The 17,500-nt window shown below is 45.9% G+C and overlaps 1 protein-coding gene across 3 annotated transcripts in view; it reads right to left on the bottom strand.

Moving 5' to 3' along the window:
- The window catches only part of itga3b (integrin, alpha 3b), a 71,499-nt gene that overhangs the window by 11,634 nt on the left and 42,365 nt on the right, over positions 1–17,500 (bottom strand). For all 3 annotated transcript variants that reach the window (XM_042081886.1, XM_042081884.1, XM_042081885.1), the window contains exons 2-11: positions 11,725–11,858; positions 7,105–7,187; positions 6,442–6,682; positions 5,606–5,707; positions 5,064–5,271; positions 3,005–3,198; positions 2,456–2,544; positions 1,419–1,555; positions 635–715; positions 129–196 (exon numbers count right to left, since the gene is read on the bottom strand). In XM_042081886.1, coding sequence (XP_041937820.1) covers positions 129–196; positions 635–715; positions 1,419–1,555; positions 2,456–2,544; positions 3,005–3,198; positions 5,064–5,271; positions 5,606–5,707; positions 6,442–6,682; positions 7,105–7,187; positions 11,725–11,858 — 1,337 coding nt within the window. The remainder of the gene's footprint in view (positions 1–128; positions 197–634; positions 716–1,418; positions 1,556–2,455; positions 2,545–3,004; positions 3,199–5,063; positions 5,272–5,605; positions 5,708–6,441; positions 6,683–7,104; positions 7,188–11,724; positions 11,859–17,500) is intronic.

The following is a 17,500-nucleotide window of genomic DNA, read 5'->3' as shown; positions in this document are numbered from 1 at the left end:
GAGGGACAACAAGAGGTCAGGGGCCAATAGGAACACAGATTTGTGTGAGTCGCGAGAATCGCGGGTTGATTCCATTAGATGAATGGAATCGCGGGTTGATTCCATTGGATGAAATGAATGCCACTCACTGATCTCCCTATTGAATGCCTTGTTTCCATTGCTGAGGATGAACGAGAAGCAGATCTTCACCTTTATGCTGCAAACACAAACAGTAGAGAGTATTAGGTTTGCTTGTGTGTGGGTGTGCTGGAGTAGTGGTGATGTCATTGGCTGACAATCAGTCGACCCATACCAGGTTCAATTCCTCAACCTACTGTTACTGAGTCCATGTTGCTTTGTTTACAAATATCTGCTTTGTTTCCAAATGGTTAGAAATGAGCACATCACAGCAATAAACAGCCAGTTAACACACAGAGACATGTCTTACAGTCCCACTCGTGCACATTTATCTATGAAGATCTACACTTCTACATCAGGACAGACAATTTGACAGTGTGTATGTGTGTGTGTGTGTGTGTGTGTGTTACAGTGTGTAAAAATGTGAAGTTGTCTGCACTAAAACTAAATATCAGAAAGAAGAGCAGAAATACATCTAAAACTGTGTGTGTGTGTGAGTGAGTGCGACATCTCTCACCAAGGGTCTCCACACTGGCTTGAGTCAACAATCTTTGGCTCAACAGAAAAGTCTGTGGAGAGATGGATCACTGGCCGTGCCCTGGACAAAACATGAGTCAGCGTTATTAGGCTGCACATGCCTTTTAATGACTTACCATGACTCGGGGTTCTGTCTCTACCTGACCTGGCACTGATGGACAATTTGTCAACAGGTTGTTCTTGCTGATACATCATTTACACATTTTATAGTCACATAGACAGAATTCCACAGGCTCTTCCATATGGAACCCAACAAATACTACTAATAAAAAAAAAACATTCAATATTCCCAACATTCTGGTACACCACACTGATCTAACACACTTAACATGTTCAGGAGTTTTCACTGTTTTGACGAAAATGGCAGTTGAGGTCACAGATGCACAGTATGTTTGGTTACACTTTACTTGACAGTGGCGACATAAGAGTGACATGACACTGTCATGAATGTTTCATAAACAAGTCATAAACATTTATGACATAACGCTTCTGTTATTAAGTGACATTCGTTTTTTGTCATTAGGGTTAGGATTATGGTTAGGTTTAGGGTTAGGTTTAGAGTTATGGTTAGGGTTGGGGTTAGGATTAGGGTTGGAGGTTTGGATTAGGGTTAGGGTTAGGTTTCATGTGTCATGACAGTGTCATGTGTTTATGACAGTGTCATGTCACTCTTATGTTGATACTGTCAAGTAAAGTGTAACCTTAATGTTTTTTTGGACCACAACAAGGGTTAGCCATAAGGTCATTTAGGAGGCCCCCCCTACCTCAGGAGGGCAATGCGGTCGTCCAATGAGCCCACTAGGATATCAGGGTACATGTTTTCATCCATGTCCAGACCGCCGCTCAAAGAATAACCGAATGTCTTGAAGCCTTCAGTGCCAACGTCCTTTCCCTCAATCACCTGCAGGGGGAGACAGAGGCTTGATAAGGGAAGGAAGCTGCAAGCTGCAATCTGTAGACAGATTCACACCAGTAGATCATTGATTGGAGGCTGATCACAAAGGCACTGACGTTTCTAAACTATGGTGTCTGTGAGGACATCAGCAACATCATTTGAGTAAAAACACCATTCTCGACACATTAATGCACCGTAAAATGAAATATATATACATATTTTTTTCCAAAACTTTACCATATACAATTTAACAATCATCTTTCGCAACAAAGTATCACACATCAAATGACATGAAGTTGTGCCAAATTATGCTTAAAGGAATAGAATAACACCACAGTGTCAGGTGAAGCATAAACATGCACCTAACATATCTCAGCTCGCTATAGGAACGTAGCCTATAGTGGTAGTCATAGGCTCATGGGAGGACGTGAAGTATACGTATAAGTATAAGTATAAGTATAAGTAAAGTATAAGTATAAGTATAAGTATAAGTATAAGTAAAGTATAAATACTCTTTTGATCCCATAAGGGAAATTTGTATAAGTAAAGTATAAGTATAAGTATAAGTATAAGTATAAGTAAAGTATAAATACTCTTTTGATCCCATAAGGGAAATTTGGTCTCTGCATTTATTACAATCTGCGAATTAGTGAAACACACAGTGTGGTGAAGCACACACTAATCCCAGGGCAGTGAGCTGCCTGCTACAACAGCGGCGCTCGGGGAGCAGTGAGGGGTTAGGTGCCTTGCTCAGTGGCACTTCAGCCGTGTCCTACTGGTCGGGGTTTGAACCGGCAACCCTCCGGTTACAAGTCTGAAGCGCTAACCAGTAGGCCACGGCTGCCCCAAAAGTAGATGTGGAGTGGCTTGGCGGTGGGTGGCTGGGTGGTTGAGGTGGTGTGTTACCTGGCTTGGCCCTGCTGAGATGCCCTTCATACTTCCCATCCATATGTAGACTTTTCCCGATCCTTCAAAGGGTGCCCCCACAGCGAAGTCTATGAAGACACGAGAAGAACTTGTTTGGAGATGTAAATGTTTCTGTGATGCCATTTTTTAAACCACAAAGAAATTAAATTGTACCCTGGAAACTCTAGAGTTCTCGCAAGAGCACAATTTGAATTCGGTGTATCTGATATAGGCGGGCCAGAGGCGAGCTAAACAGATGACAGTCATAGTGTTATCCAGTTGCGTCGAAGTCCGGAATCAGTCAGTAAACATTGGTCGTATTGTGTTATCCAATTTGCGTGCAGTGAAATTTTCAAATGCACACTTGGTGTCGCCCCTCGAGTTGGCCCATTACATTATTCGTGGCCAGATCCTTAATCTTTCTAGATTACCAGGGTCTGGAATCTCCAGGCTAATGAAATTGTATTATGATGCTAAATTCATTATAAATGATTAAAAAGTGTCACAGGGTGTTTATTTGTTTATTTGTTTTGGGCGCTTGCCCCATACCTTGGAAGCCATCTTGATTGACATCACCGATGGCAGCCACGGCTATGCCGAACGCTGAGTTGGTGGTGCCATATAACACCACGCTAGCTTTCTTCTGGAAGCTTCCATTCTCGTTCATGTAGACGTACACAGCCCCACCCCTCTCCTCCTTCCGCTCGAAGTAGAATGGAGCACCGATTATCAGATCGTTCCAGCTGAGGACAAGGCCACAGGGATGCCTTATAAGCAAAACATTCTAAGCACACACATTCAAAACGACTTAAAATGATCAATAATCATTACATTTATATTAATATTATCAGTTTAAAGTAAAGCCACATAGCCTTAATTAAAAAATACAAATATTAGTACTAGAATAAATAAAATTGATAAAAACAGAATGATAACCATAAAAGGTTTAGATTTAGATGGTACAGTGGTACAGCTCTTCATTTTGATCTGGCCGTCACGTTCACAGACAGGAATTTGTACAGGTGTATGTGTGTGTGGGGGAGGGGGGGGGGAACAGAGACAGGAGAATGTAGTGGAAGATGAAAAGCAGAGAGTGATCTATGGATGTGGAGGAGGAACGAGAGAGAGAGAGGGGTGTAGAGGAGGAGGAGGAGGAGAGAGATAGATAGAGAGAGAGAGGTGTAGAGTAGGAGAGAGACAGAGAGAGATAGAGAGGGGGGTAGAAAGAGAGATAGAGAGAGAGAGAGAGATGTGTAGAGGAAGAGAGAGAGTGAAGGATGTAGAGGAGGTGCTGTGACGACAGCCCGCTGACGGCTCCATAAAGCATGTAGATAATCTCCCTGCTTACACACTCACGCATGCGTTACGACTACATGAGCCTGAACTGCACTGGCACGCAAGACACGAGTCTGTGTGTGTGTGTGTGTGTGTGTGCGTGCGTGTGTGTGTGTGTGTGTGTGTGTGTCTGTGTGTGACAGAGAGAGAGAGACAGACAGTGAAATAGTCCATGTGTGTGTGTGTGTGTGTGTGTGAGAGAGAGAGTGTGTGTGACAGAGAAAGACAGACAGAGAAAGTGACAGAGTGAAAGAGTCTGTGTGTGTGTGTGTGTGTATGTGTGTATGTGTATGTGTGTGTGTGTGTGTGTGTGTGTGTGTATGTGTGTGTGTGTGTGTGTGTGTGTGTTTAGAAAAAGTCTGATATGCTACCTTGTTTTAATCCGCAAGCAGACACGTTGTCTGTGTCTATCTGGGCATTATGGAACATGAAAGCTCTTAGGCGACGGAAATCAAACCCTGAACATCTCTGCTTGCAGGTGCTTCTGTTGCCATGCAACCACAAAAGCACTCCCAGGTTATACATTACAGTAAACATCCTCTTTCCCCTCAGGTTGGAAAAGCCAGTGGATTTAGAGAACCTTTCCTTGAGACTGAAGCCCAAGTTAATCTTTAACCCCTCTGTCATCATTAGAGAAGCATGTTTCTCATGGCTAGTTCCTTAGCAATGGAGAACCTCATTCACTCCAGAGAAATCCATAACACAAAAGCATGTGTGTTTGTGGTGTGTCATAGTGATTCTAAAGTGGGCCTCGGGTTAACTTATAACCTAACCTTTTTCAAAGCAGATGATTATTACAGAAAGACATGGAGAAACGGGACAGCTAATGTCTTGGAAATGTGGTTAATTATTTTTGGAGAGGTGACCGTACCACATGTTGGTCTATGTGCAACTGGCTATAATGCCCATCCCACATGTGGGTGTATGTGCCCACGGGGAACAAGGCTTGAGTCCAACCCGGGTAATTTCCCGATGCCACAATTTCTCTCTCCCTCACTTGCCTCCTATCAGAGTAAAGGCAGTGGTGGTAGTGTAGTGGTTAAGGAGCTGGGCTAGCGTGTAGTACTTAACACCAAGTTGCTCCGGGGACAATGTAATCCCTTGTAATATAGCTGACATATGTAAGTCACTTTGGTCAAGAAGTGTCTGCTAAATGTAATGTAATGTAATGAAATTACATTAAATAATAATGAATAATTAATAATAATAATAAATAATAAATTAGAAAATGTGACTTGTCTGTTGTTTGTTTGTTGACATTACTGTGACTTACTCATCATTGTTGAGGTCTGTCACGGCGATGCTGCTGCCAAAGTACGATCCCAGCTGGTCTCCGATGATGGTTGTCACGGGAATCAGCAGCTTGCCGTCGTCCTTCTTGGCCAGTGTCACAGCGCCGGACTCTGCCTCACGCGGTGCTCCCGCCACCAGAGTGTCCTCATCGCGACTCAGCAGTTTGGTCTCCTCAACCACCGAGTAGCCTGTGTGTGTGTGTGTGTGTCAGAGGCAAGGCTAACTGGTTATGGAATATGGGTAACACTGCATATCTATCTGTTGATATTCATATCGATGTAAAAACTTTACAACATTACATTTTACCTTGTTTAATTTCTATTTCTGCTCAATGTTTTGTAAAAATTGTGATTTGTGACACTGGGAAATTTCTGTGTACATTTTGGTGAGTTGAATTCTGATTCTATATGTCAGTGTCTTTTTTAGGGCAAAACTGTTATGCCTCACAGATGAGAGGGGATAGACAAGAGGATAGATGCCATGTCAGCTCATCAATACATTGGTTGATCCCAGAACACCCACCCATGTAGTCGTAGGAATTCTTCTCCAGCTTCCCGAAGTCTTTGTCACTGTAGTCCCACGAGTTGAAAGGGTTAGTATCCCTCCACGTCACATGGACGTTTCCTAGGAAACCAGGTTCAGTCATATTTTGCAGAATATAAATGCCGTTATGCAGTGATTTTTGCTGTAATTTCCTTTAACTTCCTTTCTTTCTTCCTTCCTTTCTATTGTTCTTTCTTTCTTTCTTTCTTTCTTTCTTTCTTTCTACCTGTCTCTCCACCTCACATTTCAACCTTGTTTCTCTGACCTGTCTTTCTTCATCCTATCCCTCTCTTTCTGTTTCTTTACATCTTCCAAACACTCTCATTCTCATCCCTTCTTCTATCTCTCTCTCTCTCTCTCTCTCTCTCTTTCTCTCACCCCATTTCTCTCTCTCTCATCCTACCTTTCTGTCCCCTCCTCTCTATTTGAAATTAAATGTAGTGAGATTTACTGGACTGTAGTAAGAGGATTTACAAAATATTTTTGCAACATTGAATAGAGTTATAGGTCAAAAACACATACCGTCCATGTCTCACTCACTCTCCTGGTCTTTCCCCTTGTCTCTCTCTCTCTTTCTCCTTCTTTCTTCCTCTCTCTCTCTTTCCTTACCTCCTCTTTTTTTTTTCTCTTCCTCTCTTTTTCTCCCTCTCTCTCTTTCTCCTTCTCTCTCCCTCTCTCTCTCCCTTTCTCTCTCTCTCTCTCTGCCTCTCACCTTCTCCTTCTCTCTCTCTCCTTCTCCTTCTCTTTCTTTCTCTTTCTCTCTCTCTCTCTCCCCCTCTCCCTCTCCCTCTCTCTCTCTGCACTCTGACACCTACCTTGCCAGGTGAAGCTGCCCACGGCTCCCATGTAGACGTCGGTGTCGGTCATTCCGGCCGAGATGCCCATGTTGCACAGGCCCTCTAGGTCGAGGTCGAAGGGGCTGCACGCTTCGTACGTGTGCGTCTGCCATTCGTCCGAGGGGTCGTAGGTCAGGTCGTTCCCACGCACGTAGCATTTTCCCACCATGCTCCGCTGCCCGTCCGAACCGTAGCTCTTTATGTAGCGATGCCCACATGCCTATAGAACAGGGGAGGAAGGGGAATCAGTGAGTCAGTGAATGAGTGATTGGGTGAGTGAATGAATGAATAAGACAGTGAATGAATCAATGAATGAATGAATCAGTGAACAAATGAATGAATGAATGAATGAATGAATGAATGAATGAATAAGTCAGTGAATGAATGAACGAATGAATGAATCAGTGAATGAATGAATGAATGAATGAATGAATGAATGAATGAACGAATGAATGAATGAATGAATAAGTCAGTGAATGAATGAACGAATGAATGGAGGATTAATGGGGCTGATTGACTATGTTTACATGACAGTGTCTGATTTGGAATATTGTCTTAATCGGGTTAATATGGGAATATTCATGTCCATGTAAACATACTCAATCACAGGAGAACGCAACCCAACAGAACCCCGTAACTCACCAGCACGCGTCCTTCTTCTATCCGTCTCTGGCTGGACACCGACACCCCCAGCCACATGCCCTCCACGATCTCACTGGAGTCCGCTGCACGAGAAAGCGCCACATTAGCAAAGTCCACTCACCGGTCTAACTTGTCATCAAACCGTTCTTATCTATATGCAAAATCTGTGCTGCCAGCTAATGCATGTGTAATTAGACCGTATGCATTAGAAGATAGTTGAAGTGCATTTATTTTCAATTAGCATGAACAACCACTGAGATAAGCAAATTTCATACCTAATGTCTATGACCCTATGTCTATGGGATGAAAGAAGAGGTATGTGCTCGACTCTGCATTTAGCCTGAATATAGCCCGCAAAATGAAGTCTGGATAAGAATGGTCACTTTGGTGCAGGAATAAAAGAAGAAGTTAACCCTTCAGCAATTAAACATTCTAACAGAAGATCATGTTCCGCAACAGTGTAATGTTCTAAAATTCCATGTTGAATTCAATGAACCCAGATATTTTTTAGAACGTTCAGTTTCCAACATTCGCGTCACACCGGTGTGAAGGTACCGGCTTAGGTTAAAGGTATACCATGCAGTTTCCAGGTATTTTTGGTGACTGTAGACCTCCCTATAGAGTCGTGATATATTTATATTTTACTATTATATAAATGATGTTACGATGTTACAATTATATTTTTTATCTCGTTAGCGACGTGCTATGGCTATGCTAGGTGAACGATTCCCCTATTACAAGTTTGCTTATCATCAAATTGGCTTCGTTGGCCTACTAAGACTGTTAAGGTATTTTCTAACAACAAGCCTTGGATAACAAAAGGCCTGAAATGAACTCTAAATGGAAAGAAAATTGCATTCTTCTCTGGAAATAAAATTGAGTCCAAACTCATTGAAAATAAACTGAATAAACAATTAAAAGCAGCAAAGAGGGAATATAAGGAGAGAGTTGAGAAACTCTTCCTGGAAGGTAAGCCAAGAGATGCATGGCAAGGAGTCAAAACCCTAGCTGGCCTCCTCAACAACAACTCAGCTCTATCCACCACCGGGGAAAAAGACTGCATTGACATGGCAGAGAAACTTAACCAGTTTTACTGCAGGTTCGAGAAATTGGACTACTCGCAGGAGAGGGAGAAACTGACAGAGGAGCTCACTGCTAGGATGCCGGGCTATGTAAATCGGGAGCTGCAGCAGGCGGAGGTTGAGCTGGTGTTGAGAAGGACGAGGCCAAATAAAGCACCAGGGCCAGACCAGATCTGTGGCCGCCTGCTGAAGGCCTGCAGTAACCAGCCTGCTGGTGTCTACTGCCACCTCTTTAACCGCTCACTGGCTGAACATTCTATCCCCTCAGTCTGGAAATCTTCCATCATATGCCCTGTGCCTAAGAGTAACCCCACCTGCGACAATAACTACCGACCCGTGGCCTTAACATCCCTGGTCATGAAAGGCTTTGAGAGGCTAATGATCACACAACTACAGGCGGAGGTCAGTAAGTACGTTGACCCGCTTCAGTTTGCGTACAAACATCACAGAGGGGTAGACGACGCCACACTGACGCTGCTGCATGGAGCCTATACCCACCTTGAGAAGCCCAAGCCCTTTGTACGGCTGGTGTTCATAGACTTCTCGAGTGCCTTTAACACTGTGCAACCCCAACTAATGGGACAACATCTTATCCAGATGGAGGTCAATCCCCACCTCATACTCTGGGTGCTCTCATTCCTGACAGACAGACACCAGAGAGTGAGAGTTAACGGCCACCTCAGCTCATCCAGAAGGATCTCTACAGGTGCTCCACAGAGCTCTGTCATCTCACCAGTTCTTTACACTCTCTACACCAACGACTGCAGAAGCACAAACCCAGACATTACATACATCAAGTATTCTGACGACACTGTCATCATGGACTCCACAAACTCATCCGATCAGCTACAGTCTGAGCTGGCCACTTTTTCAAACTGGTGCAGCCGGAACTGCCTTGATCTCAATATCACTAAAACAAAAGAACTAATAATAGACTTCAGAAAGGCCCCCCCCCCACCATCCCCACTCTGACTGTCAACAACCAGCCGATAGAGAGGGTTGACACATACAGATATCTTGGGACAATAATCGACCACAAACTCAACTTCAAAACAAATACCGATACCATTTACTCCAAGTGTCAGCAGCGTCTCTTTTTCCTACGTAAACTCCGCAAACTCCAGGTCCACCAATCCGTTCTGACAGCATTCTACAGATGTTTCATTGAATCCATAATCACCTTCAACATCACTTCCTGGTTTGGAGCACTGTCCAACATCCATAGGAACCCACTAAACAGAATCATCAAACTGAGCAGTAAAATAACTGGACAACAGCAGGAATCACTCACCAGCATATACAACAAAAGGACTAAGCAAAAAGCAAAACAAATCACTTTGGACATCACACACACTCTACACAGTCAGTATTGCCTCCTACCCTCAGGCCACAGATACAGAGCACCTACACTAAGGACAAATAGAGCCCTGTCAAGCTTTGTCCCAGCATCCATTAGACTTTTGAATGGTTGAACTGTCTTCTCTCTCTTTTAACACCTTGGACTCTTTTTAACTGTTATTTATTGTCCCTCCACTGTGGAGATATTAACAACTTATTTATTCATCAGGCTCAGCAAAGTTTTTATTATCTGCCATATGTCCAGTGTGGGCTAAAGATGATGTGTGTGTGTGTGTGTGTGTGTGTGTGTGTGTGTGTGTGTGTGTGTGTGTGTGCATGTGTGTGTGTGTGTGTTTGTTTATTGTATGTATTGTTGGGTATGGACACACCCTGATGCTCTTCCACATGTGAAGTTCCTAACAGAAAAATAAAGTTCAGAGAAAGAAATCAGAGCCGATAGCTTAGACCAGTCCTACATTAGCTAACGTTAGGCATCAGCACATGTCTGTTTTGCTGCACTGTATCTAGTCTGTTTAAATAACTCCAGGGCTATACACCTGCACTTGAGGGTGACTTTTGTGCTTCACCACATTTTATCCCACCTTATCTGCAGTCTAAACAGATTTGTGGCAGCCCAAACAAGGCGTACACACAGTCTCCACAGCTCCCATACGGCCAATGAAGAGAAAACCAAACAGGGCTTCAGTGAACCACACTGATATGTTTGTTTGGTGTTTATACAGGAAACAATGGGAACCCTGGGAGAGCAGCTCGACCCAGTGTATATGTCCTTCACTTGCCCTCTGCCTCTGAATAGCCTACATCCTATATTTATTCATGCCTAGTCACCGTTAGTAACAGTCGGCATGGAGACACTGCGGGGCATGGGGAGTGATGAGTTTTGTCCGAGGTTATCTGTTATTGCAGGACTGTGATGCTTAGTGACTTATCAAGGTGAACAAAACATATTTTCTCTCTCTCTCTCTACCTCCTCTCTCTCTCCCTTCCTCCCCCCTCTCTCTCTTTCTCTCTCATGTGGCTGTTGAGTGATTAGTCACCGATTACAGCAAAAACAAAAACAGCAGTTCCCCTCCCACCGAGAGAGAGAAAGAGAGAGAGAGAGAGAGAGAGAGAGAGAGAGAGAGAGGGAGAGAGATTGAAAGAGAGAGAGAACAGAACAGCCTGACACACAGTCAGGTCCCTGCCTGTTCCCTCAAGCTCAAGCACACAGGGAGAACTATGCTGAATCATGTGACTTCAGGCAGGGAATCTTTAATTAGAGTAATTAGTAGCCTACCTCAGCACACACACACACACACACACACACACACACACACACACACACACACACACACACACAGTCTGAGAGAAACAAGAAAAGCTCTCTCAGCTTGTACTGTGGTCTGTGAAATCGGTGCAGTTTCAGACAAGGGGGATTTCCTTCTATAAGATCTCTTTAAAAAAAAAGGTCTGGGGTGAGGCTGTGTTGGAGTCATAGTTATAGTCACATAAAACTCCAAACTAGGAGCTGATTCTAGAACTCAACCACATCAAGTTGTCTGCTGCCCAAGAGAGTTCTGGAGACAGTTCTGCATATAGGTGCTGATTAGGTCTTTAAGAGTGTACTGGATAAATATATAGTACATATGATGTGGAAATGGTGTGTGACAGACTTCTGAGAGAGCATCAGGCCAGAGAGAGTGCCCGTGACTGAGGGAGTGTCAATGTCTCTGTGCCATGTCAGAAAGAGTGCCAGTGTCTAAAAGTACGATCATATCTTTTTTTAAAGTATATTTTTGGCTTTTATGCCTTTATTGCGGATAGGATAGTGGAGAATGACAGGAAGTGAATGGGAGAGAGAGTCGGGGTGGGATCCGGAAAGGACCACGGGGTGGGAATCGAACCCGGGTCGCCGGCGTACGGTGCAGGTGCCCCAGCCAGTTGCACCACGGCCGGGGCCGGAGTACGATCATATCTGAGAGAATGCCATGCCAGAAAAGGTGCCCTTGTCTGAGAGAGAGTCAGGCTGAGAGTTGAAGAGTCAGGCTGAGAGTCAAAGAGTCAGGCTGAGAGTCAAAGAGTCAGAGAAAGAGTCAGGCTGAGAATCAAAGAGTCAGGCTGAGAGTCAAAGAGTCAGACTGAGTGTCAGAGAAAGAATCAGAAATGTGTCTAAGAGGCTGTGCCCGCCCGTGATGCCTACTGGAGCTGACGAGGTCCATGCGGGTGCAGTCGGTGGGGTCGGTGCTGACGGGGCAGGTGTAGATGGCGCCCGTCTCGTTCACCTTCGGCTTCAGCTGGGGGAAAGCCTGCTCTTTAGGCGCACCAATCAGGAGCCTGGATGGGAGAGAGAGAGGGAGAAAAAATGATAGAGAGAGAGGGAGATATATGAGGAGGGAGAGAGAGAGAGAGAGAGAGAATGAGGGAGGGAGAAAGAGAAAACTGTTTAATGAATGCAGTCACACTATGAAGGCAGTCTGACTGACTACAAGCGCACATACAGTAAGCACTCAAGAAGGAAAAAGACACCTGGAGGGTCAAAGAGGGAACAAACACATCCAAATAATACAGAACACACACACACACACACACACACACACACACACACACGTACACACTACACACACGCACACGCACACGCACACGCACACGCGCACGCACGCACGCACGCACGCACGCACGCACGCACGCACGCACACACACACACACACACACACACACACAGGAAAAGCTAATCAGTTTTCTGTTTCCTGGCACGGATAAAGGTAATGAAATAGGTTAGTTTAGACAGATAATACTCTCTCTATCTCACTCTCTCTCTCTCTCTCTCTCTCTCTCTCTCTCTCACACACATACACACACACACACACACACACACACACACAGACAGACATGTCCAAATCCTCTAACTCTGAACAACAAGGGGGTTTAGTTTACAGTAACAGAGAGGCATGAGTACACCTCACACACACACACACACACACACACACACACACACACACACACACACACACAGCACGCACGCACGCACGCACGCACGCACGCACGCACGCACGCACGCACACACACACACACACAGGGTCACAGCCCTGTAACCGAGACAACTACATACACTAATAGGCAGCAGCATATCAGTGGATTGCAGTGACTCCATGAAACCACAGCAGTGACCAGACAGCATGAGAAGAATACGTTGCTCTAGAGAGGAATCCCCTCTCTCCTCCGCCCCCCACCTCCCCTCTCTCCTCCGCCCCCCACCTCTCCTCTCCCTCTCTCCTCCGCCCCCCACCTCTCCTCTCTCCTCCGCCCCCCACCTCTCCTCTCCCTCTCTCCTCCGCCCCCCACCTCTCCTCTCTCCTCCGCCCCCCACCTCTCCTCTCTCCTCCGCCCCCCCCTCTCTCCTCTCTCCTCCGCCCCCCACCTCTCCTCTCTCCTCCGCCCCCCACCTCTCCTCTCCCTCTCTCCTCCGCCCCCCCACCTCCCCTCTCTCCTCCGCCCCCCACCTCCCCTCTCTCCTTCGCCCCCCACCTCTCCTCCGCCCCCCACCTCTCCTCTCTCCTCCGCCCCCCACCTCTCCTCTCCCTTCCGCCCCCCACCTCTCCTCTCCGTATCCTAGAAATCCCCTCTCTCCTCCGCCTCCCACCTCTCCTCTCCCTCTCTCCTCCGCCCCCCACCTCTCCTCTCCCTTCATTTATTCTGACCAGTATCCTAGAAATCCCCACTCTCTTCCGCCCCCCACCTCTCCTCTCCCTTCATTTATTCTGACCAGTATATTAGAAATCCCCTCTCTCTTCCGCCCCCCACCTCTCCTCTCCCTTCATTTATTCTGACCAGTACATTAGAAATCCCCTCTCTCTTCCGCCCCCCACCTCTCCTCTCCCTTCATTTATTCTGACCAGTATCCTAGAAATCCCCACTCTCTTCCGCCCCCCACCTCTCCTCTCCCTTCATTTATTCTGACCAGTATATTAGAAATCCCCTCTCTCTTCCGCCCCCCACCTCTCCTCTCCCTTCATTTATTCTGACCAGTACATTAGAAATCCCCTCTCTCTTCCGCCCCCCACCTCTCCTCTCCCTTCATTTATTTTGACCAGTATCCTAGAAATCCCCACTCTCTTCCGCCCCCCACCTCTCCTCTCCCTTCATTTATTCTGACCAGTACATTAGAAATCCCCTCTCTCTTCCGCCCCCCACCTCTCCTCTCCCTTCATTTATTCTGACCAGTATCCTAGAAATCCCCTCTCTCTTCCGCCCCCCACCTCTCCTCTCCCTTCATTTATTCTGACCAGTATCCTAGAAATCCCCACTCTCTTCCGCCCCCCACCTCTCCTCTCCCTCTCCTCTCCATTTATTCTGACTGACTCTCTCTCTCTGTCTCTCTCACTCTCTTTCTCTCTATCTCTCTCTCTGTCTCTCTCTCTCACTCTCTCTCTCTATCTCTCACTCTCTTTCACTCTTTCTCTATCTCTCTCTCTTACACAGAATGAACAGTCACATTGTGAAGAAGAAGACAGAAAAAAGGAAAACCTGATCCATGACTGCCCTGGATGTTGAAAACAGAGACTGTCAGACAGACAGAAAGACAGATAGACTGACAGAAAAATGTAAAAAGTAGCCAAGCAAATGAGGAAGAAAGGAAGGAACTGATAGCCTGGCTAGCGCCACCACTTCTCAATGAGACGTGGTCTGGGAACCAAACGTTAATTTTCTCATATTTGAAAAAATTGCCCAGATCCGTTTATTGGGTGCCACGGATGTCTATCAAATGCGTCTGTGCATAGCTCATCATTGTCTTGCTTTCCCCCTTGTTCTGTGATTGGTCCCCTATCTCAGGCGAAAATTTGCTCCATGGTCTCCAGGCTGCCTTAGCAGCGTGAATCAAATCGCAGTACAGTAAGCCTGTAACTACTGTACTGCTAAGCTAAAATTCACTAACTATATTTTTGTTGTGCAATGGGAATATTTGGAAAATAGATGTTTTGACAACTAAAATGACATGGTCCACTACTTAATATGGTTTTGTGGGAACTCAAATTTGAAACATGGTCTGCAAGCAAAAAAGCTTACTGTTGATTACTGTTTAAGTCTGCATTTGGTACATTTGGTAGGCCTACGCATCTGTGTTGAAACTAACGACCTGCACCTATACAGTTCAGTACAAATACATGGACTTTTACGCTCCTACTGAGAGGTTAAAAGAAGGAGAGAATTGAAGGAGGAGAGGAAGGAGAGAATAGGAGGAGGAGAGGAAGGAGAGAATAGGAGGAGGAGGAGGAGGAGAGAATAGGAGGAGGAGGAGGAGGAGATAATAGGAGGAGGAGGAGAGGAAGGAGAGAATAGGAGGAGGAGAGGAAGGAGAGAATAGGAGGAGGAGGAGAGGAAGGAGAGAATAGGAGGAGGAGAGGAAGGAGAGAATAGGAGGAGGAGGAGAAGAATAGGAGGAGGAGAGGAAGGAGAGAATAGGAGGAGGAGGAGGAGGAGAAGAATAGGAGGAGGAGAGGAAGGAGAGAATAGGAGGAGGAGAGGAAGGAGAGAATTGAAGGAGGAGAGGAAGGAGAGAATAGGAGGAGGAGAGGAAGGAGAGAATAGGAGGAGGAGAGGAAGGAGAGAATAGGAGGAGGAGGAGAGAATAGGAGGAGGAGGAGAGAATAGGAGGAGGAGAGGAAGGAGAGAATTGAAGGAGCAGGAGAAGGAGAGAATAGGAAGAGATGGAGGAAGGAATGTGGGAGTGATGGAGGGAGGAAAACGAGTGAGACAGACAGCAGGTCTGAGCATGAAGAATGTGCTGAGGAATCAGTCTTTCTCTCTCCCTCACACAGCAATCACGGCAAACATGCTCACAAAGCGCATCAGTCAAACACACACACACACACACACGCACATACACACATACACAAGCACATACACACATACACACACACACACACACACACACACACACACACACACACACACACACACGCATGCATGCATGCACACACACTTACACACAGACACACACACAGACACACACACAAACACACACAGAGAGACAGGGCTAAGCTTAGACATAATTTCAATGCAAAAACATCCATATTTCTCCCTTCATATCTCAGTATATTAAAACATATTTATTCACATTATAGCACAAGCTTGTTTACAGATGTGCATTTCTTAACATTAATTATAAGGAGACACTAGATGCAGTGAGATGTTTAGTGTGTACTGTTGGCTGTACTACAGGGCAGTGAGATGTTTAGTGTGTACTGTTGGCTGTACTACAGGGCAGTGAGATGTTTAGTGTGTGCTGTTGGCTGTACTACAGGGCAGTGAGATGTTTAGTGTGTGCTGTTGGCTGTACTACAGGGCAGTGAGATGTTTAGTGTGTGCTGTTTGCTGTTATGGGGCAGTGAGATGTTTAGTGTGTACTGTTGGCTGTACTACAGGGCAGTGAGATGTTTAGTGTGTGCTGTTGGCTGTGTTATGGGGCAGTGAGATGTTTAGTGTGTGCTGTTGGCTGTGTTACGGGGCAGTGAGATGTTTAGTGTGTGCTGTTGGCTGTTATGGGGCAGTGAGATGTTTAGTGTGTGCTGTTGGCTGTGTTACGGGGCAGTGAGATGTTTAGTGTGTGCTGTTGGCTGTTATGGGGCAGTGAGATGTTTAGTGTGTGCTGTTTGCTGTGCTATGGGGCAGTGAGATGTTTAGTGTGTGCTGTTGGCTGTTATGGGGCAGTGAGATGTTTAGTGTGTGCTGTTGGCTGTGCTATGGGGCAGTGAGATGTTTAGTGTGTGCTGTTGGCTGTGCTATGGGGCAGTGAGATGTTTAGTGTGTGCTGTTGGCTGTACTACAGGGCAGTGAGATGTTTAGTGTGTGCTGTTGGCTGTGCTACGGGGCAGTGAGATGTTTAGAGTGTGCTGTTGGCTGCCCTGTCTGACCCCTTGGTGCCATGGGGTCATTGGTGCAGTCTAATGCTCTTTTGACAGGCTGGGGATGATGTCATAAAGGAGACAGGCTCTCTTCCGTGGCCCAGGGCTTCTCTTTCTTTCTCTCCCTCCCTCTTTCTCACTCTTCTGTCCTCTGACCTTCTTTTCTCTCTCTATCCACTCATCCACTACACCTCTCTTGCTCTCTCCATTTATTTTCTCTTTTTTTCCAGGTTTCTTAAGAAAAAGGGAGGAATTTCCACCCCTGGAACAGCAGACTTTACTCATACTCTCTCTCTCTCTCACTTTCTTCCTTCCTCCTGTCTTTTCTTCATCTCCTTCTCTTCCAGTACCCTCTCTCTCTCTCTCTCTCTCTCTCATCTCTCTCTCTCTCTCTCTTTCTTTCTGTGCCCCTGCATAACTCTTCTCCAGGTGTCACTTAAATACGGAGATGAACAGAGAGCTGCCAGGAGCAGTCTGGACTTGCCAACATGTACCTCTCAACCCTGAGGCTGACGAATGAGGACGACTACACACACACACACACACACACACACACACACACACACACACACACACACACACACACACACACACATACACACACACACACACACACACACATACACACACACACACACACACACACACACACACACACACATACACACACACACACACACAGAGAGGAGAGAGATGGAGAGAGAGAGAGAGAGATTTAATGCGTCACTGTGCCAAACTGTTAAATAAATTAAATAAATCCATTTCTTCTGAAAAAAGACCCTCATCAATCAAATTCCACACTCGTATGAACCCCATCAACACACACACACACACACACACACACACACACACACACACACACGCACATTGCACACACACACACACACACACACACACACACACACACACACACACACACACACACACACACACACACACACCGAAGACTTTTGGCCTTTTTTTTTTGGTGCACTGCAGAAGCACCGTGTCCTTACTGTGAGTAATGTAACATGGGCAGCTGCCAATGCCTGCTCAGTGAAGCAACCCTTTCATCCTCATCCCCATCACTGTGTC

Source organism: Alosa sapidissima, chromosome 24 (genome assembly GCF_018492685.1).
Source record: "Alosa sapidissima isolate fAloSap1 chromosome 24, fAloSap1.pri, whole genome shotgun sequence".
NCBI lineage: Eukaryota > Metazoa > Chordata > Actinopteri > Clupeiformes > Clupeidae > Alosa > Alosa sapidissima.
This window is presented reverse-complemented; position numbering and strand designations above follow the sequence as displayed.